The 22,216-nt window shown below is 46.9% G+C and overlaps 1 protein-coding gene across 2 annotated transcripts in view; it reads left to right on the forward strand.

Annotated features, from left to right (window-relative positions):
- The window catches only part of AMBRA1 (autophagy and beclin 1 regulator 1), a 142,235-nt gene extending 121,498 nt beyond the window's left edge, over positions 1–20,737 (forward strand). For both annotated transcript variants that reach the window (XM_064145311.1, XM_064145320.1), the window contains exons 16-18: positions 8,721–8,813; positions 10,417–10,610; positions 19,139–20,737. In XM_064145311.1, coding sequence (XP_064001381.1) covers positions 8,721–8,813; positions 10,417–10,610; positions 19,139–19,629 — 778 coding nt within the window. In that variant the 3' untranslated portion in view covers positions 19,630–20,737. The remainder of the gene's footprint in view (positions 1–8,720; positions 8,814–10,416; positions 10,611–19,138) is intronic.
- The last annotated feature ends 1,479 nt before the right edge of the window (positions 20,738–22,216 follow it).

The following is a 22,216-nucleotide window of genomic DNA, read 5'->3' on the forward strand; positions in this document are numbered from 1 at the left end:
TGGGAGGAAATCTTACCTCTAGGCCCACCTTGCTTGAATGTTTCGTCCATCTGTTTACAAACATTTTGCATTTAATTATGGCCTCAGTATGCCTTCTGCAAATTGGGCAAACTGACTTCTGATGGGAGTCAGTTTCAGGACTGGAAAAGTCTTCTTGTTCACTCAGGCATGGGTTACAACTTCTGTGTTGTTCTGACAGCGGTGTAAAACAGCTCTGTGTAAAACTGTGTGGCATTTTGGTAGAATAACTGGCATGGCCATGAAGGCTGGCACCCTGAGGGACTTTTCTTAACACTGGTCCTTCTCTGTAGCTTCCTACCCCTTAAGAACAGAGCCCACAGCCTCAATAATATCAGCACCAGAGTCCCAGGGTAGTTAAGCATCCAGACTTTCATATGCTCTGTCATTGTCTTGGTGCTTAATTTTCATTTATAACTCCTGTTGAATGGGTTGGAAGAGTGGTTCTTAATTTAAGACTTTCTGCCTTGGAATGCTTAAGCTTTCTGTTGGTGCATCTGCCTCTCTGGTCTGTGCAAGCTGCTGGACAGGCAGGTTACAAATGCTGACTCCTGGAAGTCACTTGGGTTTTAGCTGTAGCAACCCTGTTGATCAGAAGAAACTCCTTTGTTAGTGTTCTTCCTACTGTTGTAATCTCTCTTCTGTCTTTCTCTTTTTGAGGTATCTAACAGCTGACAGGTGACTCGCTTCCTTAGCTGTGATGTCACAATTTTGCCCAGGCAAACTGATTGTTGGAGGTGTGACTGCTGTCTGAATCTCATCCAGTTGCTGCAAAAGCCCCTGGACTGTAACCAGCTGCTCACCAGCTTACTGGTGGGCAGAACAAACCTGTGCATGTTCCTGCTGTTGAGACAGACAAGTGGTGTTATTAGTACCTCCAAATTTATAAGGCTGACCTCAGTGTGAGAGAAGTGTGAGCTTGAATAGAGCTTTTTCAGAAATCATGCTCTCTTGGGACCAGTCATCTTCTGAGTTGAGCTGACATCCTGCCTGAAGCAGGCACACAGCTACCAGCTGCACCAAATTGCTTACTGTCCTGCTTCTGCAGCACCTTTGGCAATTCAAGGGAGTGGCTGGATGTGTTTCTTTGTGCTTGCTCATTTCCAGGTGGGCAAAGCTTATTCTGGAAAATTAGCAGGCTGTATTGGTATAGGGAGTGAAAATGTTCCTGCTGCTAGCGTCAGGAGGAGTGACCTTTCCATTGCTCCTCTGCATGTGAGGAACAGGATAATTTCATAGTCACTTAAACGTCTGCGTGGTTTACTCATGGCCTGCAGATTATGTCCTGTGTAATTCTTAGTCTCATGCTCTTCCCCAGGCTCTGTTCTAGGGCTGCACTCTGAACTAGCCCAGTGCCACCTTGTCCTTGGTCACAGGGAGTTACTGCCCAGCAGAGTGACTCCAGGAATCCCATTTGCTGTTCCAGAGAGTTTGCACTGCAGCCAATTTTCACTTGCATTTGTCTCTGCACGTGGTTCATTGCCTGCACAGAAAGCTAAATATTTATGAAGCAGAGTGTTAGAAATGATTGTTTTCCTATCCAGACAGCTGCTGGGAGTGCCAAATTTTGCCTTGTACTGACAATACCGTTGCCTAGCTAATCATGGGAGCCAGGGATGGGCTTGCTGTGCTGATCATCACACGCTGGTAGAAGAGATAATGAGCTGCTGACAAGGATGCACCTGGAATCTGGCCAAACATTGCATTGTGTGAAATCCCATGTGCTGCCTCTTCCTTCCCAAACAAGGACAATGGATTCCTGTTCCTTAGCATAGTGCCACCTTGCTCTTTGTAGCTCACTTTGTATTCCTTGACACAGTTTGGACGATTTAGGAATAATGAGTTTACACAGAGAGAAGAAAGCACATCTTGCAGAGCTCCGTTTGCTATGCTTGCTCTTAGTGATCTTGAATGGACAACCTATTTGAGAAATCAGCTTTGAAGAGTAATTTCTTTTGTGGAGAAAGCAAACCTTGGCAGCATGAGAATCAAATAGTCACCAAGCCATGTGCTGCATGTGGCACTTGGTGCCATGGTCTAGCCTTGTGCTCTGTGGTAAAGGGTTGGACTTGATGATCTGTGAGGTCTCTTCCAACCCTGATGATACTGTGATACTGTGATATCTGTGTTGGGCTAAGTCATGGTAGTAATGGGATTGTGCTCCTATTTTTATATGGGATTGCAGGCAGCAGTGTCTTAATCAAAATGTAGTTCCATAGTGTAGCTGACTGCTGGGCCTTTCCAGTGTGGCAGGATTTGAAGGAAAGCAGTGCATTTGTCCACTGCTGCTTCCTCCTTTGGTATTGGGGATGTTGAAGTGAAAAGCCAGCCAGCGTTATTTATGCCTTCCTGGACATGCATACCCTACTTAAAGTTTGGGGTTTTTTGTCTTGCCGTCTTGCTGCTGAGCTGTGTTGTTAGGTGGAGTTTGGGAACTTTTGTCCTAATCCCTCCTCCTCCTCTTCAACGGTGATTTTGGATTTACCACCTGGGGGAGTTACCCAGATGTCTTAAGTCGTTTTGTGCCGACCTGTACTTTGTCAATTTGTTTTTCCAATACTGGTTAAGCTAATGCAATAATTCCTATTTCAGCTTTCTTGTCATGTATGAATAATTTTGTTATTAATTCCTAGAGCTTGATCCTCATTTCTTCAGGGGGGCACCTGAGCTGTGTAGGTAATACCTCCATGCAGCGGGAGAGGCTCTGCTACCTAAGTTGTTTGTTCTTGGTACTTAACAGGCTCCACTCAGATTCCTTATTTGACTTCCAGCAAAGTATGCAAATCTGTGACCTTTATCCTCTCCAAGCTCGTTAATAATGTGAGCTGGACACTGGCATGAAGGAAAAGTCCATCTCAGAACAGATCCCTACTGGGAAAGCCAGGCTATGAGCAGCTCTGCATTTTACAAAGCTAATGGAAATTTCCAGGGAGGGCTTAGAGAGCTTAGTGACAGCCATAAAAAGCTAGAAAATAAGAACTTGACTAAGTGGACTTCACTGTCCATGACTGACGCACTGTGGAGAATTGCAATTTTTCACCCCGAAGCCCTGGGCAACAAATGTCCTCCTTGCTGAATCCCCATCCAAGTGGCAACATGCTCCATGCTACACAGCTTCTACCTCACGCTTTGGAGAATGAAAAGCGCTTCCAGCCTTTTCCACATCCAGAGTTTGATGGAGCAAAAGTTAAATGCTTACATTACCTGAAAAATATTCATTTCTCCAGTGTAAGATCTGCTCCTGTGAAATGAATAGTCAGGCCTTGATTTGCAAATCTCCTGGGAAACGTGCTGTGAAAGGCTTTGCTAATGTACAAAACTCAAGCAATATTTTGCAATGGGCGTTAAAAAAAAACCCCTTTAGGCTTTCTGAAAAGGGGAGATTGCACTGCTTTAAACTGGTGCAAATCTTCTAAGCTTAATTGAAAATCTGATTTAAACCAAGGTAATTGTGGCTGTCACACACATCTTGTTGTGCACTTAAGTTGGTTTAAGGTGCGATTATGTGATCAAGTTTCTAATGCAGGCATGGTCTTAAAACTGGCATTTAACCCATAGAATAGCAGCATTTCTTTGACATAATTTTCTGATGACATCTTTGCTTATTAAGAGAGGGAGAGTTATGATCTTCATACAAAGAAAATGCCCAGCCAGTTCCCTTTGTTAAGTTCAGGCATTGGTTTTCTCCATTGTACCTTGATGCAGTCTGAAACATCTCTTCTGTAAGCCTTGAATGATCACCCCCAGCCTGGAAGACCTAATCAGAAGCAAGCTGGATATTGGTCTTAGGGCTGTGATGAGGCAGTGAGATGCAGGTCAGGAAGATGGAGATGCACACAAAAGAGCACAGAGATTGTGCCGAGGGCTTTATTGCTTCAATTCCTTCACAAGAAGTGGGGTTGGAAGAGGATAAGTGGGTTAGCTGACCCTGGCTGGGGAAAGAGTGCGGAAGGGTAGCTGTGAGGGTGCTCACTGCTGCCGTAGGGAGTCCCAGCTGCTTGTTCTTAAGCCTGTTTATCACTGTTTCCAGAGTCAGCAATGGGAACAGTGGCACCAGCTGCCACAGGTTCTCCTTCTGGGAGGACAGAGTTAAGTCCTCAGTTCTCTGGCAATAAATGAGTAGCTAACAGGACCCTGGCAGTGCAACTCGTTTGGTAAATGGCAGTATTTACAGTCTGTGTGCAAAGTCATGCGTTCCATGGAGTGGCTTTGGATTTCACTGTCCAGGGAAAAGTACAAACTCGCAGCGTGGAGTTAGAATGGACCTTCCTGTCTGGCAGCTGGAGCGTATAGAAGTGAGGCTCTGCAGAATGGGCAGGAGCAGGGATGGGAGTTTCTAACCTGCTGTGCTGCATGCCAGCCTGGTACCCTTGTGTTCTTGTGGAAGTGAGGTGCATCAGCCTCAGATGTGTGTGTGTGTTCACACAGACTTCTGCATAGCACAAGAAGGGAGCATTTGAGGGAACAGGAAACAGCATTGCCAACTCCTATTTTGGCCTTGGCTTTGCAGTCTTCTGGTTTCTGGAGCTGGGAGGTAGCAAAGACAAGTAGGGCACATGAAGCACCTTAGTGAGGAATGGCAATTGTATAGGTGGCTGTGGGGGTTACACATGAGGAAAGTGGAAGGAGGGGTAAAGAAGCGTGGGTCAGATCAGTTGTGTTGGACAATAGCTGCAGATACCAAGCAAACTAGGCTTTGTCTGGAAATGTTGCCTGCCAGGTCAGAAAGTGACATCTAAATCTCAGTATACTAGGCAGGGGATGGAGCTGCCAGAGAGACTGGCACAGTTCTAGTGACAGGTTACCATCTGTCAATAAACTCTGAAGCCTTTGTAAATCAGCATCTCCCTGGCAGATGCTTTCATAGAGTATGATGCAGCACAAGGCTAGCTCAGCACAAAAACAGAGACAATGGCTGATTACTTCTTGTAGACTCTGGGTGGTGTTTTGTTGACCTAATTTTCACCAGCTTTCACCTTTGATCCTGACCTGGGGTGACCTGTCACCCCAGCAGGCTAGCCCAAGGCCTCCACTGCCCACAGCTCTCCTATTGCAGCACACCTGACCTGCAGTGGCTTCTAAGCTGAGTTTCTTGTCAGCTCTGCTGAGGTACCTCATTACAGAATCACCACCTTTACATATATGTAAAACACCATGGTTTGGCCTGAGCCATAGCAAACTAGAACCACAAAGATGATTAAGGCAATGGAACATCGCTCTTAGGAGGAGAGCCTGAGGGAGCTGGGGCTCTTTAGCCTGGAGAAGAGGAGCCAGAGGGATGACCTCATTCATGTTTATAAATATGTAAAAAATGCCAGGAGGATGGAGCCAGGCTCTGCCCAGGGATGCCCAATTACAGGATGAGGGGCAATGGATGGAAGCTGAGGCATAGGAAGTTTCCTGTAAACCCAAGGAGGGATTTCTTAATTGCAAGAGTGCCAGAACACTGGAACAGGCTGCCCAGGAGAGCTGTGGAGTCTCCCTCTCTGGATATATTCAAAACCTACCTGGACATGTTCCCATGTGATCTGATCTAGGTGATCCTGCTCTGGCAGGGGGGTTGGACTGGATGAGCTTTCGAGGTCCTTTCGAGCCCCTGACATTCTATGATCCTGTGATACTAGTCCCAAATGCTCCCTTCGGGTTATAGGACTACCTTTAGTTCATCCTCTGAGACTGCCTGTGGTGATGCAAGTCCAGCTCTTTAAATGCAATTTCCTTCTGACTCCACAGGACCTTTGGGTTTTTTCCCTCCTTTTTCTGGGGTGTTATTATGAGGGCTGTGGCAAGTAGGTCTAAAGAGCTTCTCCTGCCCCTTTACTCTGCCCTGGTGAGGCCACATCTGGAGTACTGTGTTCAGTTCTAGGCCCTCCAGTTCAAGAGGGACAGGAAACTGCTTAAGAGTGTCCAGCACAGAGCCACAAAGATGATTAAAGGAATGGAGCATCTCTTATGAGGAGAGCCTGAGGCAGCTGGGGCTGTGCTGCTTGGAGGAGACTGAGAGGTGACCTCATCAGTGTTTATAAATATGTGCAGGGTGAGTGCCAGGAGGATGGAGCCAGGCTCTGCTCACTGATACCTGCTGACAGGACAAGGGGCAGTGGGCGGAAGCTGAGGCATAGGAAGTCTCCTGTAAACATCAGGAGGGATTTTTTCACTGTGACAGTGGCAGGACACTGGAACACGCTGCCCAGGGCTGTTGTGGAGTCGCCCTCCCTGGATATATTCAAGACCCACCTGGACACATTCCTGTATGATCCTGCTCTGGCAGGGGGTTTGGACTGGATGAGCTTTCGAGGTCCCTTCCAGCCCCTATGGCATTCTGTGATTCACTTGGCTTATGGTCAGTACTGCGCAGTACTCTTACCGCTCTGCCGAACACCATCAGGGGCAGCTCTGCAGTGCAGCAGCCATGTAGTGGTACTCAGTACTGTTTTGAAACTCCTGGGCCAGCTCACAGGGAGCTGCTGTTTCTGCATGGCATGCCAAAACCCTGTACAGAAAGTCTCTTCCATGCCGTTGCAGTCCGTAGTGCTTCTGGAGGTGAGTCTTAGCAGTAAGTGGGAGATGTCCTTACTGCCTTGGACTTCACAGCATGTGCCTGTCCCCTGACATTTTGCTGTTGCACAGAGTAACCAGGATTTGCTCTTATCCTTCTCTAGTCTGAGAGCTGTTGAGCCTTTGAAGTAGTAGGAGGCACACTTACAGCTTTATGGTGGTGTAGTTTCTGAGACTGCATGTAGTCTTCAGCAGCAGTGATCTCCTTTTACGACCAGGTGACCTGCCTGGTGGATGTGTGGAAGACTGTGGATGTAGTCTACCTGGACTTCAGCATGGCCTTTGACACTGTCTGCCATAGCAAACTCCTGGCCAAACTGGCAGCCCACAGCTGGGACAGGGGCACTCTGTGCTGGGTTAAGAACTGGCTGGATGGCTGGGCACAGAGAGTGGTAGTGAATGGTGCCACATCCAGTTGGTGGCTAGCCACTAGTGGTGTGCCCCAGAGATCAGTGCTGGGCCCAGTCCTGTTTAATATCTTCATTGATGATCTGGATGAGGGGATTGAGTCCAACATTAGTAAATATGCAGATGACACCAAATTGGGAGCAAGCATCAATCTGTTAGAGGGTAGGAGGGCTCTGCAGAGGGACCTGGACAGGCTGTACAGATGGGCACAGTCCAGCGCCATGAGTTTTAACAAGTCCAAGTGCTGGGTTCTGCACATTGGCCACAACAATCCCATGCAGTGCTACAGACTGGGGACAGAGTGGCTGCAGAGCAGCAAGGCAGAGAGGGATGTGGGGGTGCTGGTTTACAGATGAACATGAGCCAGCTGTGTGCCCAGGTGGCCAAGAAGGCCAGTGGCATCCTGGCCTGTATCAGGAATAGTGTGGCCAGCAAGATAAGGAAAGTTCTCCTGCCCCTGTACTCAGCACTGGTTAGGCCACACCTTGAGTGCTGTGTCCAGTTCTGAGCCCCTCAATTTAAGAAAGATGTTGAGGTGCTGGAACATGTCCAGAGAAGGGCACCAAGGCTGGTGAGGGAGCTGAAGCACAGCCCTGTGAAGAGTGGCTGAGGGAGCTGGGGGTGTGCAGCCTGCAGAAGAGAAGGCTCAGGGGAGACCTTATTGCCCTCTACACCTACCTGAAAGGAGGTTGTAGGCAGGTGGGGGTTGGTCTGTTCTCCCAGGCAACCAGAGACAGAACAAGAGGACACAGCCTCTAACTGAACCAAGGCAGGTTTAGGCTGGATGTTAGGAAGAAGTTCTTCACAGGAGGAGTGATTGACATTGGAATGGGCTGCCTGGGGAGGTGGTGGAAAAGTATTTAAAAAGAGACTGAAAGCATTTAAAGTATTTAAAAGGAGTCTGGATGTGGCACTTGGTGCCATGTTTTAATTAATTAGATGTTGTTAGGTGATAGGTTGGACTTGAGGATCTCTAAGGTCTTTTCCAACCTGGTTAATTCTGTGATTAGCTGTACACTGTTAACCTTGCCTCTTTCTCTGATAGCCCATTCTGGCCTCATGAATCTTTTGGGGAGATGCACTGTGAAAGGCTTCCAAAGCATCAGCTGCTCTGTTAAACTTGGTAGCATTAGCTTTAGAGTTGTGGGCATTTTGGCCATGGAGGTAGTTGATTCAGTGCAAACTGTTTTGTAAAAAATGCGTTCAGATATTCCCTGCATCTGCCTTGCTCCACAGTGACTCTCAGGGAGGGATGAATAGAGATTTATTTATAGGTAGAATGAGAACCATTTGCAAAGAAACTGAACATCCAATAGGAACAATGTTTTACTTAGCGTTACCTAGTGCAGGAAATGCTGGCAGGCACCAGAGAGAGATTTGGCCTTCCCATTCTAATTCTTTCTTTAGTCACTCGGAGTTAGGGTAACCTGATTTTATACACACAGTTGTATGTCTTCATTTCCTGAAAACCTCTCTGCTCCTGTTGCTGTGGCTCAGTGCTAAATATTGAATGGAAGTAAATGGAATATTCCAGAGCAGAATGGCTAATTCAGTGCTCTGCTTTTGCCAGGCTGTTTATGATAGTGGGCTCTTTTAACTAAAATGTGAACTGAGCTATGCCTGCAGTTTCCCTGGGGTGGAAATCAACACTGCCCTTTGTGTCATGGGGATGTCATGTGCACTGGCTGGAATGGTGTCCTGCCTTACTAACAGTTTTCCTTCTTTGGTGTTTCAAGGGCCTTAAACTCTGGAGTTGAGTACCACTGGGACCAGTTGAATGAGAATGTCTTCACTGTGCATTCCAGCAGCAGGAGCACTGAGCGGCCTGGGTGAGTCTCCTGGGTGTGAGTTAGAAAGATCTGACTCTTTGTGCTGCTTTTGTTACATCTGATCACAGCACTTCTTCTTCACTCCCTTAGCTCTGGCAGCTTTAAGCAATTTCTCCATCTCTGACACTGCCTGGTTGGGCCACCCAGCCTATTTCCAGTTGACATTCAGTGCCCCAAAATCCTGCCAGTGATAGCGAAGTACATGTGGCACCCATGGTCTCAGTGATGTCCTTGAGCAAGCTGTGGGAGGGAGGGTCTTGATGCATCAAAAACATCATGCAAAGTAGATGGCCTTGGGTGAGCAACTGAAGAACATGGGAGCTGGTTTGACAGAGATGAGTTCAAATCTATTGGGCAGTCCTAGTGGCTGATTTTCACCCCTTTGATTTCTGGCCATGGGACAGTTGTTTTTTCTCAGCAGAAAAGCTCTAAAAACAAAACTCAATCCCTTCACAGCACTCTTAGATGCTTTATCCAGTCTGTCCAGTGATGCAGACATTCCTGACGCTAAACACAAGGGTGATGCTGCTGTCCCTCGTTTCTTGTCCCAGTGAAGAGCACTTTTCCTTAGGCCAGCTACACTCAGCAAAGGGGCAGCAGTCTTGTTTCTGAATTATCAACTCCAGGAACTCAAAGTAAATTAGTAGCTGGTGTAGAGGGTAGTGTCTGTGCTGTCCTGCAGCCTTGGACTGGTTGAGAGTGAAAAACAAGCAACACAGATTGTTTACTCTGCCATGTGAGTGCATATTGCCACTACTCACATTTATTGACAGTACATATCAATCTTGTATGATGAGCTTAGGAGCAGCTTGGAGGCAGAAACACTGCTCAAGAATGAACTACCACAAAGAGAGAGGAAGAAAAGTGTGGCAGGTTTCAAAACCTTATAAAAAAAAAGGTTGTGAATGAGGCAGTCTTTCCTAGAATCTCTTTACTATTCCCAGCACTTACAGCCAGAGGTCAGTTTTGGAAAGAGCATTCAAGCATTGTCAAGATGCAGCTCTTGTAGCCTTCTACCCTTCAACTATTCAGTGTGGGGAAGCAGCTAATGAGCCTTGAGGCTGTTCTTCTTGTTTGCTCTTGAGAACAGAGAAATTCTCTTGTCCGACTGGAACAGGCAGAAATGCCTGCTGGAGTGCATTCATGTGTGATGCTGACAACTGGGAGGTCCAGACTGTGTCCTTGGGAGTTCAAACTGCCCTGCCAGTATGCAGAGGAAGGTCGTATATGTGTTTATGGTGCTGCACTGCATGTAGTGTTGCCTGCTCAACTCGGTGACCTCAAGACAGAGTTGTGCTGCAGGCTTAGTGATGCTGCAGAGATATCTGTCTGTGCCTATCAGACATGCTGCCTCTGTGGAAGGGTGAGTGGACTGTAAGATACTATTGGTTAAATGCTCAAGAGAACAACTGGTGGAGGCTGGAAGGGTAGAGGGGAGTGTGTGTAAGTAAGTTCAGGTCTCAGTTCCCTCCAGCCCCATCTGAATGGTGGCTACCAGGTGCCTGCTTGGAGTGGAGAGAGGAAGAGGCTCAGAAGAATGCTTCAGTCTTGGGGCACATGGACTCTAGTGCTCACGATCTCATTCGGTTTTCTCTCTTTTCAGAACCAGCAGAGCCACATGGAGGACAGACAGGGACATGGGCCTGATGAATGCCATAGGCCTACAGCCCCGCAACCCCCCAACCTCTGTGACTTCACAGGGCACCCAGACCCTGGCACCTCAGCTGCAGAATGCCGAGACCCAGACAGAGAGGGAGGTACAGGAGCAGGAATCCGCCTCTGCAGGGACTGGGGAAGGTAGGAGCTCAAGCAATGATTTATCGATTACGGAGCTTACTGGGTGAGTGAGGAGTTCCCCATCCTACCAATGCATTTGGATGTTTCTGTTACACCTTCTGCAAAGATTTCTCCAGCCTAGTTTGCATGTAGTGATGCAAAGTGAGCATCTGTCTGCATGAATAGAGTTGTCCTTTTGACATGATTTTAGAGGGCAAAATGATCTCTTCTCTAGGTCACTGTAGAATCAGCTGTACTGTCTTTACTTCTCACAAATCTCCTGAACACTAACCATCAGTAAGGCTGCAAACTGCTAAAAGTAATCCTTTCTACCTCTTTGTTAGAGCTTTCCTTTGTCCTACCAACCTCTGCATCTAAAAGCTGTGCAGGATTCACGAGCTTAGCATCTAGATACAAACTAAAATACTGTAAATCGCTTCTCACGAAGCAGGTGCAAATACTGTGTTTAGTTTGACCAGTGAAGGCTGTCATGAGTGTCCAGCACAGTGATTCAAAACGTCTGTAGTGTTATCCAGTCAAAGAAAACTTACCAACATGTAAAAAGCTGGAAGCAGCTGGCATGCAATTCCTACATAATGGTAAAATCACCTATCATTTGAAAGCTTGCTTGTTTCATCCAGGCTTCTCTCTGTGCTGTTGTAGCATTGTTAGTGAATCCAACTCTGGAGTCCTGGCTAGGAAGAAATCGGGCAGTAAAGGCTTGAGGAAGAGTGAGAAAATCAAGGAAACAGTTTTGGAGATGTTGTCTCTTAATGAAGCCACTGGCTTCGGGAAGCAGCCCATGACATGCTTGTTTGTGCCTGTATACTTGTGCTCTTGTCACTCTGAAAGATGCTTTTTTGGCATGTCACTCTGTCACAGTTACTGTTACGCATCATCCAGCATGTGTGACAAGGTTTTGTGCTTCTCTGATCTCGGCTCTTCTCTTCAGACTTGTGGCAAATTCCTGACGTGTAGGATTTCCCATCTGCCTATCTCAGCAGAGCTGGGATTGACCCCTCTGGAAGCTTAGTACAGTTGAGGGCATGTGAATAAGGCTGGAACATGAGATGTCTGGGCAAATGCTGAACTTGTGGTTCTTCCACTGAATGTGGTATGCAGACAGGTTACAGGCTGGGACCTTCCTGCAACAAAGCCATGGTGGCTGTTGCTGCAGGCTTGAGAGTCTTTTCCTGCTCTGTTGAACCAGTGGAGTTCTACAGTGCTGCTTCTCTCTGCAGCTGTTCTGCAGTCATCTGAAGGTTTCATTATCTTGTTTTTCCTGACTAACCTTTACATTTCTAGATCTGGATCATGGCTTTTAACAAGACCATTAATGAATTGGTGAAGTCCTTTACCAGTGCTTTGTGCAGAGTATCTTTATAAAAGAGCAAAGCATTTGGAAGAAAAGGAGTGTAGATAACAAGTCTAGGAGAGAGACTTCTCTGTGTCTGTCTTTCTTGCTTCGAAGATTTGTGGGTTCCAAATCTGGTGTGATTTTTGGCTCAGGTGCTGGCTTAGTGCATGTCTCCTTGCAAGTGCCCTCCCCTGCAAAATGGACTGTTACATTGTAGTCTACTGTGTAAGGCCCTTCAGAGCACACAAGTTACTCCAGTATGGATGTAAGTGCTGGAGATGAGCTAAGCGGTTCACCTTGTAGTTGATCGGTTCTTAGGCTAGTTACATCCTCAGTGGAAATCTCTGTGCAAAGAAAGCTCAAAGCAGAGGGCTGTCAAGAGGTGAACTATCAGGAGCATGTAGAATCCAGGAAACCTCTGTAGTCCATGACAGAGGAAGAGTACAAGGACCTGTCATGAAGCAGAAAGAGAAATTTTCAGCTGCTGTTACCAACAGCTCAGCCAGGAACTTGTGATATCAGTGCTCTGGTTCATCTGAGAGTCTTCATGCTTCACATGACACTTGAGCCCCATTGCACTGCTTGCTGAATTAAGGTTACTGTATTTCCAGCATCATAACCTCTAGTGATGCTCATGCAGTGTGTTCATGTGGGCTAGATTAGGTGCTGTGCTGCTTTTCCCATGGTTAATTTGCCCACTGTATCTACCATAACTCTTTGCCTGTTGAAAAGGAAACAGTGATTCCTATCAGCAAGATCTAGATGTCAGAGGCATAAAGAGAGGAAAAAGAAAAAGGAAAAAAAGAAATTGTGCTACCACTAATGTGTGTGACTTCAGGCAAATTATTAATCATCTACCAAATGGGAATAAATCTTCCCATAGTACAGTACACCAGGGGCTGTGAAGATTAATTAGTGTTTTGTGTGGGGCTTTGAAGATGTAAATCACTACTTACAGGCTTAACAGTATTATGAGCAGCAGAATGGATAAATCAGATGGGATTCTGAGTAATGTAAAGGAAAGTAGTTTAGTTATCCCCTCATCATGATGGGGAGGTGGGGAAGGAAAGAAACAAACAAAATAGGAGGAGGGAGAACTCCAAACTATCCTTCAATGTTTAAAAAAAATGATAAGGCAGTAAAAGAAGAGGTGGTACTACCCCCAAGAGTGGATTTTTGTCCTGTGTCCTGTCAGCCCTGCTGTCATGGGCAATACTGGCTCAGGGAGTTTCTTACAGATATATGCTTACTGTGCCAAAAAAAAAAAGAAGAAAAGTATGCAGAATTGCATCAGAAATCTAATTAAGCTCTGTGTGGGTATAAATAGTTTCCTTTTCTCATGCAAAGCTCTGCAGGGACTTTGCTGTTCTGATTATCTTTCTACCTCCTTTGGAGGAATGAGTATATGATGACTTTATTAGAAGTGAATCCTTCTACTGTCTGTATAGTTTTGTTCTGCAGTGGTTTGATAGCTGCCTTGTGAACTCTACTTGCAAGCCATACATCAACTGAAGGAAACTGGAGTTGAGAGAAAACTGGGAGAGGTACCAAGAAATCACTAAACCAGTGCTGCAGTTGTCTTCTTCATTTTTAGCTGGCAAACATAGTGGAAATTGTGATGGAGTTGTCACTTTGAGGCACTCTAGAAGCAATCCATTGGGAGTTATGTTACCCTTTCCCTTGCAAATGGGCAGGCTTGACAGGGGAGGGATCCATCTGGCAAATTAAAAGTAATTTCTAAAACAACACAAATTCCTAATGAGATTTAATGACCCAAAGCTTTAACCTTTAGAAATTGTAATTCCCAGTCCAGACTGGATCAGGCTGTGGCTGCCGCTTGTTCAGGCTGCTGGATCTGTGGAGTAGGGTGCAAGTGGCAGTAGCTGTCAGGGACTGCAGGCTGAGGGGAAAAAAGCCTTTTCAGAGCTTCAGGACACTTCTTTGGTTGTGGCATCTATGCTGTGCCCTGGCTATTGACATAATACATCTTTCAGGTAATCCAGTTTCTTAAAAAGAAAAAAAAAGAAGCAAGCCAGCCCACACTGGAAAAAAAAAGTGCGATGGAAATAACTGAAAGGCAATTTCACCTCAGTTCCTATCATCTGCATTGTCTTCAGGGCTTAAAATTCAACTAGCTAGCTCAGTGTTTCTTGTATGAGTAGGCACATGTTAGAAGCTACTGAGTATAGCCATCAGAAGGCTTGCTGTCAGTGCATTGCTACTTTGCCTGCCTTTGAGGGAGCGACATATTGGCTGTTGTCATACCATAACCAGTTCTGAGCCTGCTAGGCTGGAGTGTTTCTCACCAGCCAGTACAAATAACTGCTGCCCATCCAACTGCTTTCAGAAGTGGCAGCAGATAGTTTTGAAAGAGGAACGAGGGTTGTAAAATGAGGGCTTGGGCTTGTGGGATTCAGTCTGATCAAAGTGTGAAAAGACAGATGAAACTTCCTTCATGTGAGGAAAGCATCCTGAGGATGCCAAAGGAGTGCTTGCCTGCACTTAATCTGACACATGAGAGATGGGTTCTGTGGGGTTGCTTGGGCAGAAATATGCTGTCCCCCTGACTGGGGAGCCAACCCTCACCAGTGCTAAAAAGAAACATGTTAGGACAAAAGGAAATAGTCTCAAGTTGCACCAGGGGAGGTTTAGATTTGCTAGTAGGAAAAAAATCTTTACTGACAGGAGTGGTGAGGCATTGGAACAGGCTGCCCATGGAGGTGGTGGAGTCACTATCCTCAGAGCCATTGAAAAAACAGGTAGCCATGGCACTTGAGGACATGGTCATGGTACTGTTGGGTTAACAGTTGGACTTGAGGATCTTAGAGGACTTTTCCAACCTTAATGATTCTCTGACTCTATGTTGTTTTGCAGTAGCTGAGCAGGTTCTTGCAATGCTCCTATCAGTTGTGCGATTAATGTGGCAATGGGAATCAGGACGCTGGGAATCAGCTTTCAGATTTGCCTCTTGTTCTCCAAGTAGAAACGTGGGTAGATCCCTTAGCCTTTCATCTGCCTGTCCATCTGTAAAATGTGTGTCACATATCCTGTCGAATTGCAAATCTGAGTTTCTCTTTAAAGCCCTCTGCAAAGCACTACCAAAGAAATGGAAATGAGGTTCTAGACGCAGAAGGCAGTGAGCTGCCCCAAGTACCTGATCCTCTTGGGATTGAATCGTGGGGGCTACTTCTAACCTCTTATTACAAAACTGATTTTCACTCATATGAATCACCCAAGCGAGATACTGCTAAGAAAGCTTTTGTAAGTCAAAGCACTTCTGCCTTTCTTGATGTGTGTGGAGTTGTTTGGATTAGCTATCCCAATGGAAATAGGAACATGCTTCTGAGCTTGGCTGGGGAGAAAGGTAACTGGTAGTATTTCTTCTGGCACTAAGAGAGATGTGATTATTCATAGCTGTGCTGTGACCCTCCCTTTTCCTATGCAAGGAGTGAATCCATTTTAAAATGCTGATATTTTTATCTTCAAGCATCTGAATTAGTGGGTCAGCTCACACCTCAGAGCTATTATTCCATGTTCTCTAAAGACTTGAGTAGCTTTGCAATGCTTGCTATTAGTTCTAATTTTGAAGCTTTATTTGCAAGCCTGGCTACTAACTACTGCTGGTTTTAGAAAGAGGAAAGCTGAAAATAGAAGGAAAAATCAAGAGTGCTGTCAGTACATTGAACAGCCACAGAGGAGCCTGATCTCATCCTTGCTTCCTTGGAGGGTTTGTTTTTTATCAGGTGTGAGCTGTCTATGCCCAGCAATAAATAAGTCTGGCTTCCTGGTAAGTACTTCAGAGACCATTTTAAGAGCAGAAATGCCTCTGTCTCATGCCCAGGTCTGTTGAAGCTTTGCCAGGTGTTTTGCTTTTGTAGTCTTCTGTGGCAAATTCTCGACTTGCTGGAGCAGTGCAGCAGAAGACTTCAAAAGACAGGGGTATTAGAGAGCATTTTGTTCTATGTTGGAGCCAGGTGGCTAGACTGACAGAAATCCACTGGTCTTTGGGATAATTACTCTCAAGAGTAATGTTTTGTGTTTAGGATAGATGGGGTTGTGGACCTCCAGAGATGTCACTTCTGTAAGAATAGAAAAGTTTAAGGGAACACAGCTATGTGGACACACTTTCATTGTGGAAGGGAGCCATGGGTGATGCTTTTCTGTTCTGTAAAGCACAGAACTTGTGTCCCTGTCTTGAAAAAATTGGAGACTGTCCCTCAAGATTGCTTCCTGCTCTGTGATGGATTCTGATACAGGGGCAGCCTAGGTGGAGGATCAGCCATCAAGTGTTATGCTTATACTGGTACTTCACATACTGGTGCTGGAGCTGCTTAGCTCAGTCTTCTAGGTTGTAGCTATAGTTCTTTGGGTGATTTTTGTGTAATCTTAGAAGAATGAGAGCTTAAAATAAAGGAATTTACACAGCCTGGGAGATCAGAATGTGGTTTTGAGCATAAAATGAGTGAAGAATAATTGCATTCTCCATATGGAGAATTAGATGTGCTGTCACTTGGCCTACTCCTGCACAAGCCGAGGTTCACGCTCTGGACGTGCCTAAGCCCTTTGGAGTCTGAAAAGAGTGTCAGGAGCACGTGGTTTCTGGTGGTGCAGGGAATGGGGTTTGGCCACTGCAGCAGGTTGAGACTTGTAGCAGTCTGAGGTGCAGGATTTGTGGCATTGCTGTTGTTTTGAGTACCTTGCTGTGTGCACACTGTGAACCTCCACCAAATGGAAGTCAGCTTATTTCACTTGCTCCGAGTACTGCTGTAGACTGCATTGACAGCCTGGTGAAAGGACGTGTGTGGGAGTCACCAGGCAGTCGAAATGGGCTGTATGTGAATCTGTGCTGCAGCTCAGCTCAAGGCAAATTGCATAAGAAGCTTTGCTCTGAACCAGTCAGCCATAGTCATTGTTGAAACCTCATGGGGGCAAGGGAAGGACAAGCCCCAAAACAGAGGTGTTTGTTGGTTGCTTGAATAGTGAGGCTCTCTTCTGGCCCTTAGCAAGCTGTCTTTCTGGAATTTACAAAATTGCTGTATCTCTCTGCTCATTATCTGAAGGCTTGTAACTTCCTGATATCTGCTGTGGCATCAGACTTTGCCTGTTTTCTCAGCAAGCAGCTGCCTCAGCTGGCAATCCAGTTCTTGCACATGGTAATTAAGGGGCAGGGAAGAGCAGGAGGTGCTGTGGTGTGCGCTGCCTGCATGGACTCCTCTGGTGAAGCACATGTTTATAATGCTGAGGAGCACTGGCTGGGGATCCTTGCTGATTTGCTGTTCCAGTGCTCCTGTATTGGACTCATTTATAGTAAGTGGTCTGTCAGGAGCACAGTATCTGCTGTTCCAGGACTTGTGTAGATAGGGCTGGCTGGCACGTCTCTAAACTAGGTTGCACATCTTTGCTTTTCAGGCTCCTCTCTGGTCTGGCTAGATGGTTCTTAACAGAGTGCTTACAGCTGTGCCCTCAGAATAAAGTAGTGGCTGAATCCAAACCTTTGCTTCTTAAAACTTCCATTTCTGCTCATGGTTAATGCTTCAATATCCCCTGGTGTGCATGTTTTCCACACTGAAGTTTCCAGTTTAATAGCTGCCTTTGTGCTGGTCAGCCAGGTTCCTAGTTCGTGCATCAGCTGCATCCTGAACAGGATTTCTCTGCTAGAGCTGTGGGTCAATCTCTGCCCAGAGGGCACTCTGCTCACTCCTCTATGCTTTGCTCCAGATTCTCATGTGGTTACTGGTGTCTGTGTGGCCTCACTGATGCTCTAGCCAAGGAGCTGTGTAATTGGTGTGCTTAGAGTGGATACAGCAGGCTAACTGCATTCCTAGCAGAAAGGGACTTACTTTGCTTGTGAGAATTAAATTTGCCCTTAGTGTTTCTCTAGCAGGGCAGTATGTCACCAGGCTTGCTTGAAGATTAAATTAACCATACCCTGTAGTGGGGTTTGATGCAAGTACCGCTGAGTCTGTGAGGAAGGGAATAAGCTGTCACTGACTGTGTGCATAACCTGTTAACAGCTTTAACCCTCGTGCTCTAAAAAATATACCATCTCCAAGGTGCCATGGTGTAAACTGTTGAATATCCCTGTTCCTAGGTTGGATACAAGATCTCCACCCTACCTCCTCAAGAGACTTTGTCTTCCTAGTCAGCGTGACATTTTGGGTTTGATTGTGTTTGTGCTGCCTACATCTAGCCTTGTTGACATTTGTGTTCATTTCCTTGGTGCCAGGCAAGCTCGTGGCTTTCTCCTGCTCTTCTAATCAGCACTGCGATAGCTTCATGGAGCTGAGAGTGAGATTTATCTCTTTAATAAGAATTGCCAGGATCCCACTGTGGAATGATTCTGGCAGTTCATGATTACAGATTGTTTTCCCCGAAATGGTCTGGGCAGGGTTTGTAGCAAAAGGAGTATGCTGGGAAACAGAACTGAGCAGGACTTTACTGCCGGGTGGGTTTATCACCTATGTGGACTATTTTCCTGTGAAATTTTGTTTTTCAAAAGCAGTCTTCAGCAGCCAAAGCATTTGGCAGTGGTTCTCTCTGAGCTCGGTACAGCCTGACTGTGAGGGAAAGGCTTGGAGATGGAGTAGGCAAAGGCTCTAGATCTTAAGACATGGTTTTTCGTTCTTCAGAAGATACCAGTCAAGGAGAGCAGGAGCCTACACACTTGTTTTTTCCTGGATCATAGCTGATGTAGAAGGACAGACTGTTCTGTACCTGCTTTCTGCTCTTGATACTGGGGAGATTGCCATCATGTCATCTGCCTAGGGTGTGCTCAAGCAGGTGAAGCAGGAAAAGCCACAGCACTCTCTAACATCATGATAAAATGTTTGGCTTACTGCAGTGCAAAATGAGGTTTTTCTTCTTGCCCCTGTGGAGTTGGCTGGATGCCTCTGCAGGTGTGACCGAACACACTCTATCTGACTCCTCTTCTTTCCCCACCTGTATGGCTAGAGAAGAGCTGCTCCTCTAGGCTTGGACATGTGTGTTCATGAGGAGTACCTGTGGAAACGGCTAAGAACTTGTTGACAGGTTTCAGTGCCTTTGTTTGGCACTTCACTGAAAGCTGTTAGACTTGCTCCGGAGCAAACCCCGCCTTCTGTCGCAGCACTCTGCAGTGCATCTCCCCAACATGCTTTCTCTCCATGTAGCAGTCTGCTTTGTGCATCAAAATTGCTTCTGCTTTCTTTTACAGGTGAAGGCCCAGAATATGGGGCCAGTGGGGAGGATGCCCTGAGCAGGATCCAAAGGCTGATGGCAGAAGGTGGCATGACTGCCGTGGTCCAGCGGGAGCAGAGCACCACCATGGCATCCATGGGCGGCTTTGGGAACAACATCATCGTGAGCCACCGGATCCACCGTAGCTCTCAGACTGGTGCCGAGTCCACTATAGCTGAGGGCACATCAGCACAGCAGTCCACCTCACAGCAGCTGGCAGCTGAGCTGGAGGGACGGATCCTTTCAGAGTCTATGCAGGTGTCAGAGCATGGCCTGAGCCCACGGACAGCCCTTGGTGGGAATGAAGGACAAAGCGCTGGTGATCTGGACCTGCCAGAGCAGGCCCAGTCCTCCATGGACACTGAGGGACCAATTGAATACAGTGACCTAACTAATAATAACCATCTTCCTGACAGTACCACCTTCTATAATAATGACAGCACCAGTGGGGAGTCACGGAACAGGTAGAGATTGAATTGTGTGTTGGTGCTACCCTTGTACTGCTCAGCAGAGACCTATACCTCACAGCTGGCCAGGAGTTGGAAGAATAGGGACGTGTGGCTCTGACAGGGTGCTGGTAGTTCAGAAAGCTTCTCTATCCTGGGTGAGTGGGAAGGGGTAAGGACTGCATGGGAAGCCATGGGGAAGAAAGCATATGTAACTTCAGTATTTCCACTGCCAGCGAGTGAAGAGGAATATGAACCATAGTTGGCTGCACATCATGCAGATTTCAAAGCCCCATGGGATCCCCTGAGCTCAGCCCTAACCCTGTAACTCAGTCAGTGTCACTCTTGATAAACCTTCTTTCTTTTTTCCTGCCCTTTTATGCCCAGGAGCTGATCAGCAGAGTGAAGAAAGGGAAGGGGGCCTGCAGCATCCTTCTAGAGACAGGCAGTCCTACTGGATGGGCAAACCTGGGTGTGACGCTCCAGCTCCATTGCTGGAGTGGAGGAGTCTTCCAGGCCACAGTCCCGGACCGTGGCACAATGTTGCTCCCCCCTCAGTGTGGTGTTCTGAGACCCGTCCTACCTGCGCTGTAGTCTTTCCTGGGAAGAGCTGGGCTTTGCCAAAACCTGCATGGCTCGGGATCTGCTTGCTGGTGGGGATCTTTCCTTTTTAGAGAATTAGCTTAGTACTTGGCAGGAACCTATGCAGAGCTGCTGTAGAGATGGATAGAGGGATAGGGGCCACTGCTCTCTAGTCAGGATGTGGTTCATGCAAGAGTGTTCTCAGCTGTGCCAACATTGACATAAATGAGCCATCCCGGTGGTTTCATGGTGCCAGGACTGAGCTACATCTCCTTGGCAGGGGGCAGGAAATGTCTTTCAGCTCCAGGCCAGGATGTGAGGTATGAGTCTGTGATGTAAGGTGTTGCATGTGAAATCTTGACCTTGTACATGTAGTTTCTAGTGGAGAAATCAAGGCTCTGATATTTTGTTTTTAGTCTCAAATGTGATTTTCCTTTTCGTTTGTAACTCTCCATCCCTAGCAGACTTGTGGAGGAAGGACGGGGAGAGCGTGAGTGCTAACGAGGGAAACACCAAAGATCAATGTCATTAAAACATGACAAACCCTTGCTTGACCTACTGTCCTCATTTGTCTGGTGGTTGTCTCTCTGCTCAGCCTTGAGATTGGTACATCTGGCTCAGAAGCTCAAGGTAACTTAAAAATGTTGACTGATGACCACACTTGTCCCAGGAGGAAAGCAGGCTCAGCCTATGAGTTGTAAGCCCAAGGCTGGGAAATGGGGAGGAGTATTTGGGAGTCTTGGTTACAAGCCACCTCTTTGCCAGCCTGGAGATGAGTGGGCACTTCTGTGCTCCCATCACTGGGGTGTGCATTAGGGAGAAAGTGGAGCTTCCTTATGAGCTCCAGCAAGGGCAAGTGGAGGGTCCTGCATCTAGGGAGGAAGAATCCCATGTATCAGTACATGTTGGGGGCTGGGAAGCTGGAAAGCAGCTCTGTGGAAAAAGACCTGGGAGGCCTGGTGGGCAACAGGATGACCACGAGTCAGCAGTGTGCCCTTGTGGGCAAGAGAGCCAGTGGTATCCTGGGATGCATGGAGAAGAATGTGGTGAGCAGTCAAGGGAGGTTCTACCCCTCTACTCTGCCCTAGTGAGGCCTCATCTGGAGTAGCGTGTCCAGTTCTGGGTTTCCCAGTTCAAGAAAGGGAACTGCATAAGAGAGCACAGCAAAGGGCTGCAAAGATAATTAGAGGACTTAGAAGATTTGTGTTCTGAAGAAAGGCTGAGAAACTTAAGGCTTTTTAGCCTGGAGAAGACTGAGGGAGGGATCTTGTCAATGCTTATAAATACTTACAGGGTGGGTGTCAGGAGGATGAGGCCAGTCTTTATTCAGTAGTGCCCAGCGACAGGACAAGAGGTAATGGGCACAAACTAGAATATAGGAGGCTTTATCTAAACATGAGGAGGAGCTTCTTTGCGTTGAGAGTGGTGGAGCACTGGATCCGACTGCCCAGAGAGGTGGTAAGAGTCTCCTGCTCTGGAGTCATTCAGAGCCTGCCTGGATGCCATCCTGTGCAACCTGCTCTGCGTGAACCTGCTCTGAACTAGATGGTCTCCAGAGGTCCCTTCCAACCCCTGTGATGCTGTGACTTCTACCACCCCATTAAAAAAGGTATGCAGAGATGCAGAGCTGCCTTAAGCAAGCAGTCCTGCTGACCAAGTGGAGCACAAAAGAAGTTACAGCATCTGGCTGTTCTCAACAAGGAATGCATGCCCCAGTGTTAACCACCCTGTGGTGAGGGCTGCTTCCCCTGCTGCCTGAGCAGCTGCAGGCAGCTGCTGTCCTCCTGCCTGGCTCCTTGAGACTCTGCACTGCAAAGATGTTACAATAAATAAGGCTGTCATTAGGCAGCACTCAAGCTCCCAGTCAGAGGAGTCTGTTAGAGAACATTAAGCAAATCTTCTCTTAAATCACAGCCTGGAAATGAACCTTAAATCAAATCAGCTGCTGCCAGGCCTCATTGCAGAGTGTTAATGAGGCTCTAAAACCTGCCCCGAGCCAACCACATCCTTGGTCTGACAGGAGAGCA

The sequence above is a fragment of the Pogoniulus pusillus genome, chromosome 1 (assembly GCF_015220805.1).
Source record: "Pogoniulus pusillus isolate bPogPus1 chromosome 1, bPogPus1.pri, whole genome shotgun sequence".
NCBI classification, from domain to species: domain Eukaryota; kingdom Metazoa; phylum Chordata; class Aves; order Piciformes; family Lybiidae; genus Pogoniulus; species Pogoniulus pusillus.